The sequence below is a fragment of the Muscardinus avellanarius genome (assembly GCF_963383645.1).
Source record: "Muscardinus avellanarius genome assembly, chromosome: 6".
Taxonomy (NCBI): domain Eukaryota; kingdom Metazoa; phylum Chordata; class Mammalia; order Rodentia; family Gliridae; genus Muscardinus; species Muscardinus avellanarius.
This window is the reverse complement of record NC_137791.1, coordinates 119976373-120001637: the sequence shown is the minus strand read 5'-3', so window position 1 is coordinate 120001637 and position 25265 is coordinate 119976373. Positions and strand designations below refer to the sequence as shown.

The 25265-nt window shown below is 46.1% G+C and overlaps 1 protein-coding gene across 1 annotated transcript in view; it reads right to left on the bottom strand.

Moving 5' to 3' along the window:
* Positions 1-24231, bottom strand: part of PPARGC1A (PPARG coactivator 1 alpha) — a gene marked incomplete at both ends in the record, with an annotated part of 675280 nt that extends 651049 nt beyond the window's left edge. The window contains one exon of the mRNA XM_080697397.1: positions 24145-24231. Within this exon, the coding sequence (XP_080553523.1) occupies positions 24145-24231 (87 nt within the window). The remainder of the gene's footprint in view (positions 1-24144) is intronic.
* Positions 24232-25265: the final 1034 nt, after the last annotated feature.

Genomic DNA, 25265 nt, shown 5'->3' with positions numbered 1-25265 from the left:
ACGTCCTCCTGAACACACGCTCCAACGCCCCAGATGCGCTTCTGGAACCTGACACACCAAAGCCAGGACAAGGGACAGGTGACCTCCTCCACGTCCTCAACAGCAGATGTTGTCTTTTGTTGTTGTTGTTTTGGTCTATCTCTTTTTTTTTTCTTTTTATAGCTATCCTAATGGATCTGAGGGGATAGCTCATTGTTTGGGGGTTTTTGCTTTGCTTTGCTTTGCTTTGTGGTACTGGGGATTGAACCCAGGGGTATTCTACCTCTGAATCACACCCCCAGCCCTTTTTATTTTTAATTTTGAAAGAGTTTCTTTATATTGCTTAGGGCTGGCCTCAAACTTACCATCCTCCTGTCCCTGCCTCCCAAGTACTGGGATTACAGGCATGCGTCACCACGTGGCTTTTATTTTATATTTTTGAAATGAGGTCTTGGTAATTGCTGAGTCTGGCTTTTACTCTGTCTCAGCCTCCCAAGTACTGGGATTACATTACAGCACCCAGGTCTCAGTGTGTGTGTGTGTGTGTGTGTGTGTGTGTGTGTGTGTGTGTGTATGCTTTTATTGGTCTCATTGTGTTTTGATTGCATATCCCTAATGATTACTGACTTTGAGCATCTTTCCATACCCATTGGCCATTTGTGTGTCTTTGTCGAGGGGTATACTGAAGTTAAACCCAGGGGCATTCTACTCCCAAGCATCACTCCTGGATCCTTTTAATTTTTGTTCGCAGAGCTCACTAGGTTGCTGTAAGTCTATGTTGCTGAGGTTGTCCTTGAACGTACAATCCTCCTTTCTCAGCCTCCCAAGTACAGGAATTATAGGCACGCACCACCACACTGGCTTAACTCATGTGTCTTCTTAAAGAAAATGTCTATTCAAGACTTCAGCCCATTTTTAATTGGTATATTTGGTTGGTGGGTTGTTGCTACTGAGTATAGAAGCTAGATATATTTTAACTCCTTCAAGAAAAACAAAGAAACAAAGACATGTTTTGGAAGGGGGAACTAGGGATTGAAGCCAGGGGCATTCTAGCTTCAAGCTACACTCTCAACTCTATTTTTTATTTTTTATTTTGAAATAGGATCTCACTAAGTTGCGAGAGCCTCACTAACTAGCTGAGGCTGGCCGCAAACCTGTAATCCTTCTATCTCAACCTCTCAAACACTGGGATTACAAGTGTGTACCACCACACCTGCCACAAAGACACTTTTAATATCACAAAATAGAATGATACTAGGTAAAGATCTAACCCTCTCACACCCAGTAGATGAGATAAAGAAAAGGACCCAGAGGTGATATGGAACCAGGACCAGCATCCATGGGGGCTGAATCTGAAGCCAGGTAAGTCAGCGTAGAACTGGATCCTCAGATGAGAAGAGTGGGCATCCTTCAGCCCAACCGCACAAACTGGTCCCACCTCATTCGCTTCCTTGTGTCCCATGATGTGCCTGAACCCTCACCGTGCATCCGCTGCTCACCCGAGCCCTTTGTGCATGGGTGGCTGTTTATTGAGTGTTTTTTCTTCAATGCATACCAAAGAGCTTGAACAAAACAAAGAAGATAGACCACATCCCTGGCTCCTTCGTGTCCCTGGTCCTCTCCCACATGCACACCCAGCCAACTCCTGCCCCATTTATGATTCATTGGCCCATTGGCCCAGAACAGCCCCAGAAGACATCCTTTCCCATAAGACAATGCAGATGATGACTAGAATCTTCTAGAGACTTCCTCACCATGCCCTTCAAACTGAGCAAGTGTTCTGCTCCAACAGAATGGCAGTCTGCTTGTTTAAATGTTTAAAACGTTCATTTCTAAAAAACAAACAACAACAAAAAAAAAAAACAGAGGGCTTCTCAGAGTACACAGAACCTATCCATGGCAATCATTCCCTCCTAACAAAGATCAGTGGACACTCTTCTTTGCCTTGACCACCTCCATTGTCTTCTCTCCTTTCCCCAACCAAGAGCCATTTTCCTAAATAACTGGATGCATCACTGCTCAGCACTTTACAATAATCTAACTGCATGAACGAACATGTCCAGGAGCACCCCTGGCAGAAGGGCTTGTCTGTGTTTAGTGTCTGAGGGGCCAACTTTCAAGTCTATCATTTGCTCTTTTAAAGCACACTGAGAGCCGGGCGTGGTGGCGCACGCTTGTAATCCCCGCGCTTGGGAGGCAGAGACAGGAGGATCGCGCAGGTTCGAAGCTAGCCGCGCGCGCTGGCTTAGGAGACCCTGTTTCCAAATAAAAATGTAAAAATAGGTCTGGGAGTGTAGCCCGGAGATAGAAGGGCTTCCAGGAACCCCAGTACCACCAAAAAATTTAAAAAAATTAAAATAAAAATAAAGCACACTGAGGTCCTACAATGCTGGGAAACAGGGGCAGCAGCCTGGACTCTTCCAGATTCAGGCTAATGACTGTCCATCTTTAGTCCCACCACTCCTTGTCTGCACTATACAAGGGCCCCATCCATCCTCATTCACAGTCTCCCCATCCTCTTAAGAGCAGCTAGCATGGTCTTTGAATAACCCAAACGAGGCCATGTCTTTCCTCTGTTTAAAAGTCTCTGGGCAGGCATTCTACCTACAAACCACATCAACCTTTTTTTTTTTTTGGTCTTGATTTGAAAGTTTTGCTAAGTTGCAGAGGCTGGCCTGGAACCTGCGGTTCTGTTTGTCTCAGCCTCCTAAGTACTGGGATTGCTGATGGGGGCCACTGCTCCTGGCCCAGGGTCATTTTTTATTCCTTCTGTCACCAGTCCAGTTCTCGGTCAGTATCTAATAGACACAGGTTAGACGCATCTTCCAACTTGAGCTTTAAAAAGTTACCAATTCTCTCATCCTTTGGCGCGTAAGAATTTTCTCCCCATTTCTAAGCCCAAAGCACTAATTTCTACCTTAATACTACTTTTTCCACTGATAATGGAAATAATAGCCACCATTTGGCTTAGAAATACCATTCTATATTAAATACCTAAGCAATCTGCATTTATTACAGGTCAACCAAAAAAGAACGGGATATTACCTGTCTGCTATAATTGGATTGTATTTTCTAAAGAATCACGTTATTCTAGAGTTTTACCTTCTAATTTTCTTTGGTATTATATGTTTTCATTCTCTGCAAATAAATGGGCAGTTTTTTCCCATTTTGTGTGCAAAAATTGGGGAAAATAATATTAAAATCTAAATCAAACAACAGACCTTCTAGAAATGACCCCGAGTGGGTGTGTATGAGGACATAGGCTTCCAAACAAAGGCATAAATGTCAGTATTCTTCAAAGAATTTTAATTAAAGCTTACCTTCCCATCAACATGGTCTGTGGAAGTAAATCCAGAAGGGGATGGAGAAATGACTGGACCAGATTACCGCTTCCCAAAAAGTGGTCTCCTGTAAACCTGGTTAGCATCATTCACATATGCCACAGCTGAGCCTTGTCTCTCCTTTTATACTAACATCATCATGATCTCTTCCCTGGTGCCCACCTCCTAAGCACGGCCCTATGCTTTCATGTGTATTTTCTCATTCAGCTCTTAAAATGACCTCAGAGAGTAGGTCCATTTCACAGGTGTGAACACCGGGGATTAATAACGTGCTCAGTGAGACCTTCATCCTCACACTATATTTTTGACCTTAGGGTTTCCTTCTAGGACTTCTTTGTAGATGGATTTCAATTTAGAGAAGTCGAAACTTTAAAGCAATGTAGAATTCTTCTACGAAGCTGCCTAAGAAGATATGAATACTCCAAGATTCTTCTTGGTCAAAGAGAAGGAATCTGAAACCTGGATTGTACTCGCTAGTAAAAATGACGGCAGTGCCACTAACCACCTTGTTGAATTTATCACTATAAGTAATGCTGCTTTCTCCTCTTGATTATATAAACATTGCATTTAATGAGAGACAGTATTTCATCATCTGATTATCTGATCATTTGGAGGAAAGAAAAGCTCTTATTCCAAATTCCCACCTAAGAGTTTTTGCCGTCCTAAGTGTTTCCAAAGCCCCATGGAAACATAGCTCCCTGGGTCTCACTGTCCCTCAGTGACCACCCACAGCTGCCTCCTCTGTTACCAAAGACTTTCTCAGAAACCAAAAGCTGTCTATGAAAACAATTATTTCTTTTCAGAACTCTTCTGAGTCCATTCAAAGATGAGAAACTACAGGGAATTTGATGAGAATCACAACTAGATCTAAGAATAATAGTAAGGGAAGAGAGCTGAGCTGAGATAATCAGCACTTCAGCTTGGGTTCCTAATGAAATAATTCTTTGATTTTCATTGTTTTGTTTAATCTGTAATATGCTTTCCCCAGCGCACAACATAAGCTTTGATTTCAGGTTTGCTTTAAAATGAATACTGTATCTATATCTGTGTTGTCTTATTGACTAAAATTGAATTGACCCTAAAATAGGGATAGTAAAGTTTTCTTAAGCACTCAGGGCTTGTCATATCCTCTGTTCCAGCCACCTAGAGTCCTATGATTATTCCTTTTTAGACCACTGAATATCTTGTCAAAATTCTGGCTGACATTTACATCAGGCAATACCCTAATGGCCCTTTCAATGATGGTCTCTTCTACAAACATTCATGTAACAGCGGCTGATTTATTTCAGTCTAATTTCTCTGCCTCCATTACAGTCATTCCATTTCATACCAGAAAGTGACTCATGGAACCAGCAGGACGGGACTGTCATGGTTAACTTTATGTGTCAACTTGTCTGGGCCATGATGCCCAGATACTTGATCAAACATTATTCTGAGTGTTTCTATGATGGTGTTTTTTGGGATGGTTAACATTTAAATTGATGGACCTTAGTAGATTACTATCTCTGACATGGGTGAGCCTCATCCAATCAGTTGAAGGTCTGACTAGAACTAAAGCTGATCCCTCTGAACAAGATACAATTTGTCTAGCCAAATAATTGTACCTTGACTGTAGTTCTTCCCTGAGTCTCCAGCCTGCCAGCCTACCCTGCAGATTTGGAACTTAGTTGGTCTCTACATGGCATGAAGTCAATCCATTAAAACAAATCTCTCTAGATAGATGGATAAACATATATACAACACACACACACACACACACACACACACACACACACACCTCTTGGTTGTTTCTCTGGAGAGCCCTCACAAATACAGACTGTTTCAGAAAAGTCTAATATCATTGTCATTTGCAAGGTGGACTCAGTTTCTTCAGTCAGCAAAACACGTTCAAATTGCACCAGTGTGTCTAGGAAGTCCCAGACCTCCAACCTTCCCGCCTCTGTCCTCATTAGAACATGACTGAGTGAAGGCTAGAAGGCTAGACCCATCTCACTTCAGTGCAAAGGCACTGGACCCCGCGCTCGCCCCTCCCCTCATGCGAGCACTGTGTCTGGAGGGCCGTCGCCTCCGGGTTGCTCATTCCCCTTCTTTTTCATTAGCCATACGTTTTCATAGTTCATTCGAGTCGGCCACTGTGTTCCACGGACCTAGTCCTCCCTGTGCAGAAGACACATGGGCAAATAACTATTCTGCCTTCCTTGAGCTTGCAGTCTAATAAGAGACATAAAAAGAGGTTGAGACAGGAGTTGTGCAGGTCTGAGAATGGCCTCAGCAGCTAGTGAGACTTTGAGCAACCTAGGGAGGCCCTCTTTCAAAACAACAAATAAAAAGGGTGGGGCATAGCTTGGAGGTAGAATGCCCCTGAGTTCAATTTCCAGCAACACACACACACACACACACACACACACACACACACACACACACACAACAGAGAGACATAAAGAGCAGGGCAAACATATAATATGACTCAATATATAATATATCTTCATATATAAGGTTCCTCAACATTAACAGTCAATCTTAACGCTGTAACAGAACCATGTTATAATGAGGAAGAGGATATGAGATAGAGGAAGATTGTTACGGCTCAACTGGGTCCCCTCGGAAAAACTCATCTGCAAGCGTAACCCCAGTACCTCTGAATGTGATTGTACTCAAAGATGATCTTTACTGAGGTGACTGCGTTAGAATGAAGCCATCGAAGGGTGCCCTAATCCAATGTGACTGGTGTCCTTATAAGAAAAGGAAATTGAACAAAGAGAAAGAAGACACCATGGAGATGCCAGGAGGAGAAAAGTGAAGGAGAGAGACATAGGACAGAGCCTTCCCTTATTGAGAAGGAGTGAACCCTGCTGATGCCTGAACCTCTCACCTCCCGCTTGTGAAGCCTCCAACACTGTCTTAAAATATATTTCTGTTGTTCGGGACACCAGGTCTGTGGTGCTTTGTTACAGCAGCCACAACAAACTCATACAGGGTTTAAGCTTGAAGATGGTGTAGACCGGTGGCTAGAGTTGGGATCAAATGAGTTATCGTAAAGGCATCATCAGCGCGACTTGATGACTGTCTGAAAGTGGGAAGAGAAGGAAAGGTGACTTGGATCACAGGTGTAATAACTTATAAAAAGTAGCCACATACACACATGCATACCATTATACTGTGGCCTTAAAGACCCACAGAGAGGTAGAGTATTCTCTGCTTCCTGAAAATGAGCCAGCCCTGGGATGTGCTCTGACCAATAGAATGAGACTGAAGTAATGCATTCTGAGTTCCAGGATAGTCCTCAGGAGACCTGGAAGCTTCTCCCTAAGCCCAGCTGGGTGTGGCTCACCGCACTCCAGCACAATGTGCAAACTACAAGTGTAACTCTAGCCGTCTACACGGGTAACACAACACACCTAGGGTGTCACAGGCACCACAGAGATACCTGGCTCGGGTACAACACCTGGGCATAATAGGCAAAGTGCAGGAGAATTGCAGCCACCCAGCAGTAACCATGATACACCCTGACAACCATCGTGAGCCCCTAGCAACCTGAAGGCTGTAACTATGGGCACTTAAGACCAGAGCCTGCAGATAATGAGGTTAACGCTGGCTCCACTGGAAGCATTTGCCACTGGTAGCTGCTGGGAAATTCCCACCTTCAGTTCTGATTGTGTACACCAGAAGACTCCAACTGGACTCACATCTGCCCTGGTCCTGAGACACTGACACAGCCCACGGAACTGTATGGTCAATGGACCGCTCAACCTGCCTTCCAGACTGTCTGAATCCCTCTTCCTTTTTCTCTCTGCTCTAAAATTTCATAAATTGTATGAAGTTTGTGTGGAGTGTTAATGAATAAAAAACCTATCTTGGTCACGACTGCAATAAATGTTCTTAAAATGACTGAGTGGGTTTTGGTTGTGTCTAGTCTTCTCAGAACAATGAGTCTGGGCTCACCTGCTGAGTGATGGGAACTTAGCCCATGGCTCAGTTAGGTCCAGTTGCCCAGCCAGTAGCCAACCATCTGCCAGAGATGTGAGCCATCAACAACCAGCTGACCCTGACGCAGATGCCAGTGAGCCTCCTGTGTCCTGCAGAAGGACCGTCCGGCTGAACCCAGCCCACAGCCTCGGCCTATGCGATGGTGCACTTATACATGGTTGCTGGGTTAGGCCATTGATTTTTTTTGGCGGGTTAGCATACTGCAAAAGTAAACTGGTGTGTAGGATGAGCACTCTTGCCTTCTGCCCAGATAAGGAATTCAAGAGTAAAGCAATCTGGATGAGAAATTCTGCCTTTGACATATGGTGTTGGAAATTCTTTGGGGCTGTTGGTTAAATAGTTCTGAAGCTCAGGAGAGAGGTCTTGTCTGGGAACACAGATCTAAGAGAGACAGCTATGTGACTGATTTCCATGCATGGGTAGATTGCTACAGAAGAGCAGGATGGAGTGAAAGCAGAAAAGATCCAGTATGGAACTCCAGGAACATCGGTATTTAAGATCAGGCCAAGCAAGAAAGTCAATTAGGGAGTGGAAGAGACAAGATAAAAGACAGGAGCATTATCTCAGAAGTAAAAAGAATGACTCGACAGAGCCAAAGTCATAGATGGGTATCTTTAAAAATGGGGTTACAAGAGTCCTAACATTTGGGAATTATAAAATCATTGCAAGCAAAGTTTCCACTAAGTATTGAAGGCTGACCCTTTGGTAAAGGTCATTTAAAAGGGAAATGGGAGGGGAGAACTTGGAAACAGTGTATATAGACAATTCTTTTGCTGAGCCCTGCACTCATAGAGTACCCCACCTTGAACATATCTGTCTCTTTGCTCCAGGAATCTGTGAGCTACTGAGAGCAACCAACCTCAGGTATACAGATTCATGCCATTCAGATGCCCAGTAGTCAACATTGCCTGGGCCTTTTGTGCCATGCAACAAGAGACCAACAACCCCTAAAGGGGAGTGAAAGCTCCCAGCAGGCCCCTTCAATGTAGGAGAGTTGGGTATATTCATTCTTAACTATTGAGTTGTGAAGCTGTAACTGATGGGTCAAAGTCCAGGAGAAGATGGGAAGGGATGATTTTCACACCACAAGTGGAAGGAAACCTGGGAGCAGGAAAACAGATTTTTCAGATACAAGGCCAAGGGAATTCACATTGTGCAACCATGAATCCTTACCTGGGAAGGGACCCAGTGCTTGGCAGGAGAGTTGAGGACAATGGATGGTGCTGGAGGTACGTATATGGTTAGTGATGTGACTTGGTATCCCATAGAAGACTTGCTGAGTGGCACTGACTTTGAGTATAATAAAATGACAGTGGCATTCTTTGGCATGACTGGCTCTTTCCAGCAGCAAACAATGGCTTGCATGGAGAAGCAGACAAGGCAGTGTGTTGGACTGGCCAACCCAAGGCTGGGATTTTGTGAACAGATAGGGAAGTAATGCTCTAGAAGAAACAGTATCTACATCTTCTCTGGGCCTAAAGGGTATGGACAAATGGACAGCCATTACCCTCCTCCCATGCACTCTCCTTTTGATTTTTTAATTTGCATGTGTGTGTGTCTGTGTGTGTGTGTGTGTGTGTGTGTGTGTGTGTGTGTGTGTTACTACAGATTGACTCCAGGGGCATTTTATTTCCAAGCCATACCCCCAACCCTATTTTATTTTTTTTTATGTTGAAACAGAGTCTTTCTAAGTTGTTGAGGGTCTCACTAAGTTACTGAAGATAGTCTTGAAACTGTGATCCTCCCATCTCAACCACCCAAGTAGTGGACTTCCAGGTGTGCACCACTGTGTCTGAGTCACCCACTCACTTTCTCAGGAAAAAAATCAGATTGTAAAAAAGACAAGATTTGGGGAGAGGGAGCTTATTTATAGTGAATATGGGTTCCAACTGCATTTTTTTTCTTTTGTAGTACTGGGGATGGACCCCAGGGACATTCACCTCTGAGCTACACCCCCTGCCCTGTTTTTTATTCTTTACTTTGAAACAGGGTCTCACTGAGTTGCAAAGGGCCTCACTAAGTAGCTGAGGCTGTCCACAAACTGCAATCCTCCCGTCTCAACCTCCCAAATTCTGGGATTACAAGCGTGCGCCACCACGCCCAGACAGACAACATTATTAAAAAGTTGTGAAGATACCGGACGTGGTGGCGCACGCTTGTAATCCCCGTGCTTGGGAGGCGGAGACAGAAGGATCACGCAGTTTTGAAGCCAGCCTCACTGGCTTAAGAAACCCTGTTTCCAAATAAAATTATAAAAACAAGTCTAGGAGTGTAGCCAGGAGGTAGAAGGGTTTCCAGGAACCCTAGTACCACCAAAAAGAAAAAAAAGAAAAGAAAAAAAAAGTTGTGAAGACTTCCAAAGAAAAGGAAGAGGCACAAGCCAGACAAAATCCAGAGAGACAGTCCCTGTGGAACATAAGCATGTTTATCTTGAGGGTTTTATTGGGAGTGGGGGGCTTTGCTCAGTGGTGGGCCACTTGCTAGTATGCATCAGGCCCTGGGTTTGATTTCCAGAATCATACAAAAGAGACAGGAAAAAAAGCATTTGATTTGCACCACTATCTCTAAGTTTTGTCATGTCTGTCCCCAACCAGAACAACAGTAAAGATGCACTAGTATATCCTCAACATTCCTCTTCCCTTGGAATTATCTCAGGAGTGACAAGAGATACTATTTCGAGTCCAGGCTTATTTCTTGTTTTGAAGTGTAAATGGTTCAGTGGATAGAACAAGAAAGATTTTTCTCTGTAGATCTCAGCAGAACATAAGCCAGTAGGTATTTGCCGAGAGATACTCTGTTCTGGGAGGAGAGGAAAAAAAGAAGAAGAAAAAAAAAAAAAACTCCCGGCTGATAACCAGAGTTAACATAACTCTTGATATAAACTCTTTTCTTGGCTCGTGTGACTCCTGATTTGTTCCAGCAGCCGAAACAATCTGCAAACCCTAAATGAAGGAAGGTCCTTATTGTTCTAAGCATGGGTGATAATGGTAATTACAAAGGGTTATTTTTGAGTTTTCAAATGGACAGAGAACATTTTGTGATAGGAGAATTAATTTCACAATAGCCACCATTTGGTACCCTAACAAGTAGCAGGCAATGAACACAAAAGTCTTAAATGTCTATGTTCTTTAAGCCAGGCATGGTGGTGCAGACCTGCAATTCCAGCTGCCCAGGAGGCTGAAGCAGGAGGGCGTGAGGTCCAGGCCAACCTAGTCAGCATCGTGAGACACTGTCTCAAAAATAAAAAATTATAACTTTTTTGTATAGCCTTTAAACCAGTAAGACCACTGGTGTATTATTCTAAGGAAATAATCATATATATGTACCAAGTTTAGTAATAATTGCTGGTATCATAAATACCTAATATTAGAGGACAATTAAATAAACAGTCCTATAACTATACAATGAGATACTATAGAACCATTAAAAATGACATAGAGGGATATGAAATATTGAATCATAAAAAGGCTGAAATCAGATCACAAAAATATTTACATGTGATGCTAACTTAGAAATGAAGTACACAGGCCTAGAAAAAGGATTAAAAAATACACGTCAAAATATTTTTTGTAATTATCTTTAAGTATTTGAATTACTTTTGGAGGGGATTGAACCCAGGGTCATTCTACCTACAAGCTATAGCCCTAGTAATTTTTTTTTTTTTTTTTTTTTTTTTGGTGGTACTGTGGTTCCTGGAAACCCTTCTACCTTCTGGCTACACTCCCAGACCTATTTTTATAATTTTATTTGGAACAGGGTCTCTTAAGCCAGCAAGGCTGGCTTCGAACCTGCACAATCCTCCTGTCTCTGCCTCCCAAGTGCGGGGATTACAAGCGTGTGCCACCATGCCCAGATTCTTTTTTTTTTTTTTTTAACAAAGTCTCACTAGGTTGATGAGAGTCTCACTACTTGCTGAGACTGTCTGCAAACCTGCAATCCTCCTGTCTCAGTCTCCCAAGTGCTAGGATTACAGGCATGACCCACCAAGCCCAGAAACATATGGTTTTGATTTTCTTCTTTTTTCTAAACTTTTCAAAGAAAATACCACAAAAACATATCACATAAGAAAAAAACAAGAATATGTTTTTGTCAGTTTCTCATATATGGTTTTTAAAAAATTGCCTTAAAAAACTAAGTTTAAATCTACTTTTCAAATTAAACAGTAAAATCAATGAAGGACAAAAGAGATATTCATCCTACTTTCAAAAGTAAAACACCATTATTTTTTAGCAAATGTCCTTCAGGGGATGTGCTTCAAAGATTATTTCTGGCACTCTAAATTCTAGTCCTTTGTAGTTCATAATTATGTGGCTATTAGGAACTGATGCCTTTAAATCCTAGAATGAATTAAAGATTATTTCTCTAGTCAAATGATGAATAAGAATTTTAGTTAGCAACTACTTAGTGCCCTGCACTGTATTTAATGTTGTAGGAGGTATGAGAAATACACACACAAAAGAAAAACTTAAGGGATTATAATCAATTAAGGGGAAAACCTGCAGCTATTCATTCTAAATATAATAAGCATAAAAGAACTAATAACAAGCAGTGCTTAACATTTATGAAGCATTTTTAAGAACTATATTTGCTCTGATATGATACATTTTCCCAAAATTTTCTGGAAGAGGGATATTGAGGTATCTTCAAGGACTTGTATTCTAGTACATTTTCTAATTACTTTATTTAAACAACTAGGTGGTGCTTGGGGAAGAGCCATTTGCCTGAAATGACCTCAGTGAAAGCTTCTCGATGCTCACAGAGGTCGCTTGACGGAATTATCCACAGAGAAAGCTGAGATTTAATACAGATTTGCACATTATTCCTGGGATGAGATCCCACAACACAAATGTTTGGTATCACTATAGTACGCATTTTAACACAACTGCCTAAGCGAGCATATTAATTTAGCACTACTTTTCCCTGGATTCGTATTCAGCGCCAGCGGTCTGTCTTTTCAGCAGGCCCAACTCCCCTCCTACCAAAATTATATGGCTAAGAGAGCAGTTTACAGTTTACAAACACTCCCCAAACCATCGTCATCCTTGACTAAACCAGTACAATAAAAAAGAAGAAGAAGAAATGTGGCCAGAGTTTTTGAAAAAATAAGCTAGCATTTATTGTAATACATGTAAACAGTGAATCCACCTATTGTTTCTTGGCGACTTGTTCTTTAGGACCCGTTTAATTAGGAGGAACGATTTAAAAATTATTTCTAATGCAATTGTTACCATCAGGGTCAAAAAAATCAATTAGCAACGGAGTCCTACTTCTGAAAATAACAAGCCTTTGACAAACATTGTAAAGATGATTCCGCTCCCATTTGTAGGATTTTCAGCTCTTTTCATCAAAGCTCTGTAACCCTTTTAGCTTGACATCGTGCAGAGGAAGCCGTCAAGGATTTCATTAGCGCTGCTGCTTGGGCCGCAGAGTGTGTCCCCAGCTTCTGATGCTATTTCATTTTCCAGCCTGGGTGACTAATTGTAATCCCGAAGTTTAGTCATCTATGGAAGCGCAATAGAATCCAGAATAAAACTTTACGTTTGATTTACTAATTAAACTGTCCTTTTGACATTGTCAGCGGAGTGGATTTCAATGATGCAAAAGATCTTCCCTTTCAGCCAAGTTTGAAAGCTTTCTTGCTTGCTTGTGACAGGACGACAGGACGACAGGATGGAAAAGAACCTCCAGTCTCCAGCCCGGACTCGCAGGATTCCAGGTCTCCCAGCTCCTGCCCTTTGTAGCTAAGTAAGGTCGGGAAGGGCTGCCGTGGGCGAAACAGTAACATCAAAGGAGACCTGGAGGTTCGCCTACTGGTCCATTCCTAAAGCCAAAACTATGATCCTTCTTCTCTCTGTGCACATTTTCTTTTCCTTTTTCCTTCTTGGTACTTCCCACAATTTAAAAGAGAAAAAGATAGCTAGCTACATGATAGGCAGGAAGTAGGTAGGTAGACGATTGGTACATTGATGGTGGGCAATAGGAAGGTGTTAGACAATAGACAGGGGATGGATGGATGGATGGATAAATGACAGATAATATGTGTATAGTATATATGAGTAGATATATATGATACATATATACCTATATATTATATATAATACATATCTTTATCTGCTTATCTATCTCTTATATACACACTGTGTGTGTGTGTGTGTGTGTGTGTGTGTGTGTGTGTGTGTGTCTGTCTGTCTGTCTGTCTGTCTGTCTCTCTGTGTACCTGTTCTACCAAATTGTAGTTCTTTGTGGGCAGGGACAAGCAGATTTCAGGTACTTGATAAACCTTATTAAATAAAAAAAAATGGGCCAAAACAAACAAAACAATTCTTGACAATCCCTCCATGATAACCTCCTCCCACTCCTTCCTACTGCCTGAGAATGTCCCCTCTCACCCCATTCCCACCCACCCAGATCCTGTTTGTCAAAGACCAGAACAAATCCTACTGCCTTCCAAAATCCTTCTGCCATTGCCCAGCCCAAAGTGACCTCTCTCCAGTGGCCACAGCTCTCCTTCCCGTGAGCGCCGGCCACTTTCTTCTTTCTCTGTACCAAGGTGAGGCTCCCCTTGCAACCACCAACCCTGAAGGCAGATGTTGTGTTCCTCTTTGATGCCCTCCATCCAGTCACCCATCAACTCACCCATCTGAAGGCAGCCTCGAATGATGGTTAAAACTTGGGCCTGGCAGCCAGACACACTCGATATAAAGCCTGGCTCCACCTCATCCTTGCTGTGTGATCCTGGTTAAATCACTTCACCTCTCTGTGCCTCAGCTCCCTCATTTATAGTATGTAATACTAATAACATCTACCCCATCCGGTTATTTTGTTGAGTTGGTCCGTGTAGAAGTTTCTGGAATGGAATAGTAGGTGTTCAAAAAATGCACTTCATTGTGATTGACTCAACAGAATTTCCTGAGAATCGGCTCTGTACCAGGCGCACTGCTAGTGAGTACTCCAGAAGACTGGAGTACGGACTAATGACTGGGACCTAACATTGGCTCAGACCTGTATTAGCTGGAGGTCTTCTATTGCTGTATTGGCTTCTAGGTCCAAAGTCTCCTCTACCCTCTCCACTCCTTGTAGGGACGGAAGGTCTCATTCCTACCTTCCTACAGGAGCGAACCAAGCCCCTCCTGCCCTGACTTGCACTGAACACATTTGTGGGTGAAAAGTTCCCCAATGTTCACCTCACAAGCCCTCCAACTTCCAGAGATTTTTTTTTCCATCCCCTCCTGCAGCTCCTCGACTTCACACGAAGCATCTTTTTTAGCATCTGTTCAGCCTGACTCCCATCATTAGATACATTCTTGTGTGTTTATAATGCACCACTGATTTGTTTCAGACTAAATCGTGGGGTCTAAAAATAAAGTGATGTTGAACATATTTCTTTGCATATTAACTTTAAAGAAATAGATTAATCTTTTAGAAATAATCAAAAATGAGTGATCCGCTCAGCATGTAGCCATTACAAAAAAAAAAAAAGAAAAAGAAAAAATAAGCCCCTCAGATTCCCACTTCTCCTCCTTTACCCTTTCTGGATTTATTAACTTAAGTATATACTTCATAATTTTTTCAGTTTAAAAATTAAGAGGTTTAGTGAGCCCGTGGTAACCCAATCATGTTCTTTCCCCGGAGACGCTTAAATAGAAACAGGATACATTTATTCTCCAAGTCAAATTCCCATTTTCAAATATGACATTGCAGACTCGCCCTCCTCATCCCAAGAGAGGAAACAAATGACAATAAATAAAGAGGCACAAGGAATGGCGTGAAAGTTGTTTTTCTCGAAACCCCGGCAGGCGTCCCGTGCTCGGGTTGCATCTACTTTGGGCTGGACCCAAGGAGGGTTCAGTGGCATGGCTGTGTCCCCAGAGGAGCTTCCTGGGCAGCACGGGCAAAACTGACACATAAATAAAAATAAGTAAATAAGTAAATAAAAGAATGACACAGGTCGTCGTGAGGAGAGCGACGGGAGTGAGCCAGAGAAGCCACTTCCTGCTGAAGCCAAAGTGTGATTTACCTCTCAGAGACATCCTTGAAAAAGTTATCCCTCCCCTGGGCTACTCATGTTACCTCAGCTTGGTGACATCACTGGATATATATATATATTTTGGGGGGTGGTACTAGGGGTGAAACCCAGGGACTTTCTACCTCCGGGCTATACTCCCAGACCTATTTTGTATTTTATTTGGAAACAGGGTCTCACTAAGTTGCTGAGAGCCTCACTAAGTACTGAAGCTGCCTTCGAACCCGTGCGATCCTCCTGTCTCAGCCTCCCAAGCGCGGGGACCACAAGCATGAACCACCACGCCTGGCACCACTGGATATTTTGCTAGTACTCAGACAGCGTTACCTACGCAAATAAGCATACTTCTGGATGCAAAACGAAATAATGAGACACACTGCAGCTCCTCAGATCCAGTCATTCCGTGCCACATTTCCTTTTGGAAGAGGGAGGGCTACAGCCAACTGCAAACAATTACCAAATTGTCAATGGAATTCAATAAATGTTGTTTAAAAAAAACCAATTATTTGTTACAATAACCAGCTACCACCGCCACTTTGTAGTTGGAGGTTTGTAAACTACTTCCATTTGAAATGTAATTGATTCCATTTTTATCATTTGTTCAAGTTTATGTGGTTGTTCTCATCCTAAGAGATGATAACATCTATTTTCAGCAAATTATACATTATAATTCCTCATTCAAGAGCTGTACCAGAAAACAAAATGCTAATTTATGCTGTAAACGAAACTACAGAATCATAATCACTCATTGTTAACATTAGGGACTAAACTGCTACTGGAAATAATAAATTGGAGTAAAATGTGAAAATGTGGCTGGGGTTGCTGGTTAGACTTTTCTCCCTTTTCCTTTGCTTTTTTTTTTTTTTTTTTTTGGCTCATTTTGTTACACAACCAGCAATACTTTCTAATCCTCACTCTGCCCAGAGATCACCTGGATGTCTCCTCTTTTTCCAGAAAAGCCAGCCAGGGTCCCTTTGCCCTTAGCTATGGCCTGCGGTCCTCTATTTCAAATATACAGGAAGATGTGCGCACAAAGTCCCCGGAGGTGCGTTCTACAGAGGAGAAGCGCGTTAGACGACAAACCTGCGTTTTCACATTTCGTGAAGTTTCCACATCTATGTTTCTCTTTACATCAGCCACCTTCCTCCCCACCCCCGCCCAGCCCCACACAGACTTCCCCTGTACTTAAGATCCCTCTACAGCCTATTCAGGTAAAGGGAGCCTTCCCCAGCTCTGAGATCCCCCTCTGCTCCCGCGAAAAGACTAAATAAATACACCGAAGCCCAGTCATAGAGTGCCTAAAGATCTCCAAGTGAAAAGACTGTCGCATCGCCTTATGGCATTTTTCTCCTTTCGTTTCTTTTTTGTTTTTAATGCATCATCCAAATGAAAAGAAATATTAAAATACAATTGTGAGAGCAAAAATGTGAATTCTTTGAAGGGACCAAAAAGTCACACTGCCTCCCAGAGTAAATCACTTTTCTGCTGCCCTTTTATTTAATGCCATCCGCCGTACACATTTACCTCTTCGCTGGCAAAGTGTGATCATTGATTTCCTATGGTTTCTCTGGAAGGAAGTTCTGCTTCCTTGATGATGGCTACAAAGGGGAGGTGACCGCATTCTCATTCCAATGCAAACCCTGCACTTTTACATTTCCGCCAGGGCCTCGGGAACGTGAAGCCAGCCTGAAACTCTGCCCTCTTCGCGAAGCCTGTCTTGCTGGAGCTACTGACATTTAATGTTTTTCCTCCCCTTCCCACAACTATATTGTGGAAGATGACAATATAAGGGCTAAACCACTCAAGGGCATTAGTTCATGATGGACATAAATGTTAGGTGCATGATTTGGTACAGAAGACACCTGTTATAACATGGCCCTGAGAAAAAAGGTACATTTTGGACTCAATCTCAAACGTAATCCTCTCTGTATAATGCAAACCCAAAATGATAACGGTTAGTTTGTGAAATGAAAATACATGCATGCCCAAAATAGACGTGCATGTATGTCTATGACAGGCTTTTGATGCACCTGAATAATTTTTATAAAAATATTGATTTATTTTAAAATTATATTTTTTCTGTACAGTGTTATTTTGCTGACACGCATGTGCACTTGGACATTATGCAAGCTCAAATCCCCACTAACTCACAGTAATTCAACATTGGGAGGTGGCAATCTGAAGCCCTTGACATTCTCTCCAGCTGGACCAACCATTGGAATGGGGGGAAAAAATAGTAAACATCTAGTCTATTACCAAAAAGGAGGAAAATAAGCATCAGGTAGTTATGGTTGATTCCACCAAAAGAGATGACTTCACTTCATTCACCAAAGAGAATTCTGTCTGGCTAGACAACAAGAAGAAAACTGGATGGACTTGAACAAAGGAGATGTCTACTGTATCATGAGGCTGGCTGGTCAATGACATTATCACCTACATGCTAGAAATGTACATGTGACCACACGATGTCTTTATGCTGTGAAAGAGAGTGGAGAGGAAGATGAAGAGCAAGCTGGTAACAGGCTGCCTGGTGGACACCCCAGCTTTCCCACAAGTAGCACTGAGACCTTACCCATAAAATCGGAATCGTAGCAAAAGGACCTACCTTCTATGTTGTTATGGAAATTAAATGAGTCATGTACATGTAACGGAACAACATTACTAAGTGGTGGTACTATTAAAACTCTTTGGTTCCCAAGTCTTAGGGTTGTCGAAATTTATGAAAAGTCAAGAGTATGTTCAAGTCAATGCCTTCAGGAAGCTAGCCTACATCAAACCCAAGTCATTACAAGTCTCTTTCGCTTTTCTATCTACCCAGGAGAAAACTTTTTTAAAAAATGGGTTATGTGAGCTAAATTTACAGGTAGATTTCTAAAACTTGTATGTAGGGTAAATATATAGAAATGTACTTAAAAACTATTTTGCAGTGAGGTGTGGTGGTGCACGCTTATAATCCCAGAATTTGGGAAGCTGAGACAGGAGGATCATGGTTCACAGACAGCCTCAGCTACTTAGTGAGATCCTGTTTCAAAATAAAGAAAAAAAAATAGGGCTGGCGGGGAGGGTATGGCTCAAAGGTAGAATGCCTCTTGGTTCTGTCCCTAGTACCACAGAAAAAAATTAGTTTGCAGACTGGAGGGGTAGCTTAGTGGTAAGAGTAGAAGAGAATTGAGGCCCTGGGTTCAATTCCAAGGACAAAAATAAATAAATAAATAAATAAATAAATAAATAAATAAATAAATAAATAAATAAAATGTACATATATACATACATACTATTTTGAGGCTCATACCTACATCTTCAGGAAAGCGAGATGTTTAAAAATGTATAGAATTCCAGTCTTTATTTTTTAACTTTGAGATACTGGCTTTCTAACAACTTTGTAAATGGAAGACACTCTAAAGTCTTGGCTCATCTCCGTGAATCCAAATACTGCTACAACTGTGTGTGTGTGTGTGTGTGTGTGTGTGTGTGTGTGTGTGTTACTGGGAGTGGAACCCAGAGGCTCTTCTACCTCTGGGCTATACTCCCAGACCTATTTTATACTTTATTTGGAAACAGGGTCTCACTAAGTTGCTGAGAGCCTCACTAAGTAGCTGAGGCTGGCTTCGAACCTGTGCGATCCTCCTGTCTCTGCCTCCCAAACGCGGGGATTATAAGCCTGTGCCACAGGCCCAGCTTCAGTGCTGCAACTTTAAAGCCAGGGATGGTGGCGTACACTGTAATCCCAGCATTCGGAAGGCTGAGACAGGATGATCATGGTTGGCAGACATTCTAGCTACTTAGTGAGGGCCTTTGCAACTCAGTGAGACCCTGTTTCAAAATAAAGAATAAAAAATAGGGCTGAGGGTGTACCTCGAAGGCAAAATTCCCCTGGGTTCCACCCCTGGTGCCATAAAAATAAAAAGAATTATTAAATATCCAGAAAGAAAGAAAAATGTAGAATTCCTTCTGGTAATTGGGCTGGTCGGAAAAGCAGGGTTCCTCGTGGGCTGCTTTCTGCTCTTGCTCTCCATTTTCACAGAGATAGAACCGAGCCAAAAAAATAAAATAAATGTTAAGTAGTCAGGACAAGCTTTCAATAACTTACCCCGCTCCATCAACGACGCTGCATTGAAACTTCTACCCTGCTTGAAAAGACAGAGTGCAAATAATTACAGGTCCCGGCTAACAAAAGTCCAGAGCTGAATTCAAAACAGGCACTGCCTACTCTGAGAACCTACACACTGCATGCTCTTTCTTACAAGGATGCCATATTCTATTTCAAGTCTGCAAAATGGGATGGAGTGGTGAGGGCGGAGGGTAGAGAAAGAAAAGTTCAAAAGTGTCATCAAGTCTGGTGGTCACGTGTTTTCCCACAATCTCGGGGTAAGCTCCCTGGGAACCCAAGAGCTGGCTGATCAGATGGGTAGAGTCAGATGTCTGGCCTCCTGAACACCCAGGCAGTCAGCTAATTGGCCCCATTTTTCACTTTCAATTGATTGATTCTGCATCATACAGGCCTGGCTTGCTTTAAATTGGGCTTACAGAGTAACAACTAATAGGGTGACCTGAGTCCAAAATGCAGGCAGTAATGACCACGCCACCGTCGGCCCCACGGTGCGGGCAGAATGCTTGAACCACCACCGGGGAGAATCCCAGGTTGAAAAGCACAACATAAAAAGAGGAAGCTCGATTTGAGAACCTTGCACTACTGCCATCCCTAGGTGTGAAACTGTAAATTAAAAAATGGGCTGCTGTCGGCTGCACTGAGCCAAGTCAGAGACATTTCGCATACACACTTTAATTGGGGGTTTCATTCTAATTGAAGAAATAACTTCCACCTAAGCAGATGCTCCCCCCACCCCATTCGCAGGCATACACTTGCGATGGGATGTTTTGCACATTGACAAGTGGGCGCAAAATATCCGCAACATGGTCTGCTCAGATATAGGATGGAATTTCTCAGTTTTTAAGTGGTAACAGATGTAGTTTTGGCTGTAATACACATTGGGCTCTCTCCAAACTCCCCTCCCCAGGTTTAATAATAAAATGTCACAGAATCACTAAAAACCTTCCAATCAACAAAGATTCGTGTGCCTGGGTTGTTTGTTTTTGTTTGCATGTTTTAGTGATAAACAAATACCCCGGCCCGGTTGTTTGCAGATTTCTAGGTCCATATAACAAAAGCATCCATCATCGTGATTTTTTTTTCACCTGCTTGTTTATAAGGAGAGGTGTCATAATCATGTTTCTTGTGAAAATGAAAGTAATCAAAATGCCTTGTGGTTCCAGGAAAAGGGCTTCTTAGGGAGGCAGGCCTGCCTGCTATTGATGTTGTAAAAAGGCTCCTTTTACATGATATTAGATGTTGAGAGCACATCATATTGATCTAGAAGTAAAAAGCTTGATTTTTTTTTTTTTTTAGTACGGTCAACCCTTACCTTCATAAGCACTTTATAACACTAGGAAGAGGATTTTATTTTTAATTGGGTAGAATAAACAAATTATATTTGAAGAACACTGCTATTTTTAGGGAATGGAGGATTTGTGAGCCTTCTGGCAGCAATTCAGGTAAAAAAAAAAAAAAAATCATGAACAAGAACAAGTCTCACTCTTGCAAATTTGGCTCAGGCCTCCCCATAACAGCTCTGCCGGAGTCCGAGATGAGATTTAAACTATTGCCTTTGTTTTATCCTCTTTCTGCCTAGGAACTGTTAGGAGCAGTTTTCTAAGTCCTTTGCGCCTTCTCCAAGGCTGAAAATGCAAACGGAGGATCGGCAAGGCCCTCGCACACAGCCTGTGCAGTCTCCATCCCAGAAAATGGTGATGCTGTGTGCTGCGAAAACCAGGAAACCTGGTGAGAGGCACCCACGCGGGGTTGCATTTACTATCAAAGCTTTGGTAGCATTTGACGGCACCTTCCTCTAATGATGTACATCTCCCATTTGTTTCTGTGCTTTACCTTAAAGTTCATGTTGCACCACTGGAAGAAGAAATCAATACTTCAAATCATTTCCCTTTCCCCACCCTACAATTCCACTGCACTGAGAGTAGCATGCTACCCAAAACCACCAGCCTGCGAGCTAATCATCCTCCATAGAGCAGCGCCAGCTGCTTTATCAGAAATTCCTTCGATTTTCTTAGCTACATGAGTCTCCCCTTCTAGAAGAAGAAGGTTGCCTTTTGGGGAAGTGCTTTTCCATATCAAGTTAAACTAACTTTACCCAAAGAAACAGTTTCCCTCTTTTGACAATGCCCCCCCCCAAAAAATTGGCCCTGTCTTTACTCCAAACCTGCCCCACACCCCTCCCTCTCGCCCACCTCCTCTGGTTTCCTAGGAGTTTGCACGCGATTGCCAGTCTTGAGAAATCGGGCCGCGGCCCTTCCCTCTTAAAGACTTCTTTCCTATCTCATTAAACACGCTGCGAACCCTCCTATCGCCGTAAAGAGGAATGGCTGCGTGCCTCCTTCACAGAGACACCCTCTCTCTTCCCTCCGGGGAACACAAAGTGGCGGCGTTTCCCCGCCGGCCGGGAGGTGCAGGTCGGAGGCACGCGCCTGGAAACTTATCCTAACGCGTCTGACCACCGGGTGGGGGGCGCGGCGCCGCCGAGGAATCCCGCACGCCAGCGAGGCCGGTGCCCAGAGCCCGGCGTGTGGTTCCAGCCTTTCGGGCTGCCTCGGTCCTCAAAGGCGAGCTGGCGGTGGTTTCTGACTCATGCGCACACAATCACACACACACACACACACACACACACACACACACACACACACACACAGGCGCGCGGACGCCCGCTCCTGGAGAGCCTGAGCTGCCAAGCCCGAGGGGTCGTTTGCTCCCCGCGAACCCGAGCGGGCGCGGGAAGGCGTGGAGAGCCCCCACCCGGGACCCGCCAGGCGAGGCGGGGTAGCCCGGAGACAGCCCTCGGCGCCGGCCGTGGGTAGCCAGGGCGCCCTCGGCCCTATTGGTGCCTCTCCGGGGTCCCCAACTATAGCGCCGGCCCGACCCCCTCGGCAGCTCCTGCAAGTTTCCACTCGCAGCGGGGTCCCGCTCCCGGCCGCCGCACCGCGGACCCCCTCCCCGGCCTGGGCCGTCCTCCCGCCCCCCGGGCCCCCATGCCGGGCTGTGCGCCCGCGGTCGGCCGGCGTGACTCCGGGGGCGGCGCAGACGCCCCCACGCCCGGCGGTCTGGCCGGAGCCCGCGCCGCCTCCCGCGGCTGCAGCGGCGGCGGCGGGAGCCTCTGCACGGCTCCCCGGCAGCCCTGATGTTTTATTCCGTCGGTGGCCACGGCGCTTTCTGGAGAGCCCACGCCGGAGAGGCGAGGTCTCCCGGCGACTACTAGTTGGCGATTTGTTTCTTGGAAACTTGGGGTGATGCGGGGGTGGCGGAACACATTTTTTGGTTGTTTGGCTTCGGGGCTTCGGCTTCTTGTTTTTTTAATTTTTTAATTTTTTTCCGCCGCGAGCTCGCCAGAGCGCGCTGCGCCCTGGGCCCGGGAGGGAGCGCGCCAGCGCCGGCGAGCGGGCGGGCGGCCCCGAGATCCAGAGCGGCCGCGGCCGGCGGGCGGGCGGGCGGGCTCCGGGGAGGGCGGCCGAGGCCCAGCCGAGCCGGGCAGAGCTCGCCGCCTCCGCTCCCCACCCCGGCGGCGCGCGCTCCGTGGGGCGGCGGGTCCCCGGCGCCCGGGCGGCCCACCGAGTTGCTGCCGCCGCCGCCGCCTTCCAGCACTGCTTCCTGCACCTGGCCTCTGGCCCCAACTTTCCCCCGCCTGGACACGCGCGCGCGCGCACACACACACACACACACACACACACACACACACACACACTCCTCCTCCCCTCCCTCGACCCTGGCTCCACTTCCCCGTGTAGTTTGGAGATGACAGATGCCTGTAGACTTTCCCCAAACAAGCGGTGGGGGCAGCAGACTACAACAGTTATTTAATTAAAAGGCATTTTTCCTCTAATTCTCGGTCTGGCTCCCAGAATAGCTTTTTCACCCCCTAGACCCTGAGCACATGCCGGTCTCTCCAGGTTCCCCGCGGCCCGCCAACATCCAGCTCCTTCCAGCCACCACCCCCCCGTACCTACCCCCCCAGCCCCCCCCCACCAAGTCACACCGACACGCACACCTACAGGCCGACGGCGGGGAGCGTCTAGGGCACGATGCAGCTGGACTGCATTGCACAGTCATCAAAGTTAAGTGTGTGTGTGAGTGTGTGTGTGTGTGTGTGTTTGTGGGTGCTTGTGCATGCCCGGGGGAGGCGCGGGGTCAGGAGGAGTGGAGCCCGCACTCGGCCCCCCCACCTCCGCGGGTCAGGGGACGCCTCTACTTGAGATTGCAGCCATTTTAGGGAAAGAGGTGGCTTGTGGCCCGGGGGGAGTGGGGGGGCGGCAGCAGTCGCGGGGGGCTCGCGGCTCCGCAGCCCCTCGGCGCAACTGGAGGGCGGGCGGGCCGGGCGCACAGGGGCGCGGCGCCCGCGGCGACTTGGGGAAGGTTGCGCTCGAGTTCCCTGGTTCTGCCTAGAGTTGTTTGGGGTAACGCGCCAGCTCCTGCCTCTTTCTGGGTTCCCGCTGGGCTGGGAGGTGGGGGGAGGTGCCGATGGCCGAATGGGCACAAGGGGGGGGGGGCGACAGACCCTGGAGACTGGAGATGCAGCGCTGGGGGAAGGGGCACCTCCTCCCGCCGGTTGGCGCTGACCCAGACAGTGCGACCCACTTGGCCCCCCGTCCTCCCCACCCCCTCCCGAGCCTCTGCCTCCCCGCCGAGCGCCAAGTGAGCGAGCGGCTGGGGGCGCGGGGCGCGACGCCGCCCGGCACCGAGCCACCCCTTACCTGGTTGGAAGGGGTTTCCCAGGAGGAGCCGTAGTTGTAAAAGAAGGAAGAGAAGAAGGTGTCTTCCGACAGCCCACAGCCCGCCATGCTCTGGATGCAAATAAAACGAAGAAAGAAAAAAAAAAAGCACACACACACACACACACGAAAGCAACCAAAAATGTTCAAAATCAAATTAAACCAATAAGCCGAGAAGAAATTATCTCGCAAATAAAGACCGGGAGGGGGAAGGGAATGGCCAAGGGAACGGAAACTCTCGGCGGTGCTCCCTCTCCGGGCGGGCGAGGAGGGATGCTCGGGCTGCCGCCGCCGCCGCCGCCGCCGCCGCCTTCTCCAGCCGGTACCTAGAGAGGTTCGTCCTGACTTGGGCAGCCGCCGCCGCCGCCGCCGCCTGTGCCGGCTGCGTGTGTGCGCGCGTGTGTGCGTGTGCGTGTGTGGTGTGTGCGCGCAGAGCGAGAGACCGCAGGGGAAGCGAGAGGGCGAGAGGATGAGCGAGCGGGGATGGAAGGCGCAGAGGCAGAGAGCGGGCGGCGTGTGCGCGCGGGGGTGCGTGTGTGCGCGTGTGTGTGTGCGTGTGTGTGTGTGTCCGCGCGCGCGCGCGCGTGTGCCTGGGTGTGCGTCTGTTTGGGGAGCTCACCGGAGAGCCGGGGCCGTCACGTGGGCTCCCTGACTCCGCCGGCTGCCGGGGACAGCCTGTACTACAGCCCCGGCCACTAAATCAGCCCGCGCCGCCAGACCTTTGCAGCCCCCGCGGCCAGCGGGGTCCGCTCTCCAGCCCCGCCCGGCCGTGCGCGCCCGGGGACGGCAGGGGGCGCCGCTGCGGCCTCGGGCAAGTGGGAGGTGGGCGGGCGGCGGGCAGCCCCTAGCGCCGGAAGGGGACAGGAGGATACCCCGGGAGACACGACAGGCCCCCGCTGCGCCTGGCACCTCTTGGCAAGCCTTCCTCGCACCCTGTCTGAAGGCTTTTTCATTTTAATTCCTAAAATTGCTTTTCCCGTGCAGGGACCCTTCTTCCAGCCAGGGGGAAATTATTTTCGCAGTCGCTAGGTCTCGGTTTTCTTTCTTTCTCGGTGTCCCTAATCCCCGGCGCGCGCACACGCAGACACACACAGACCCGTGGC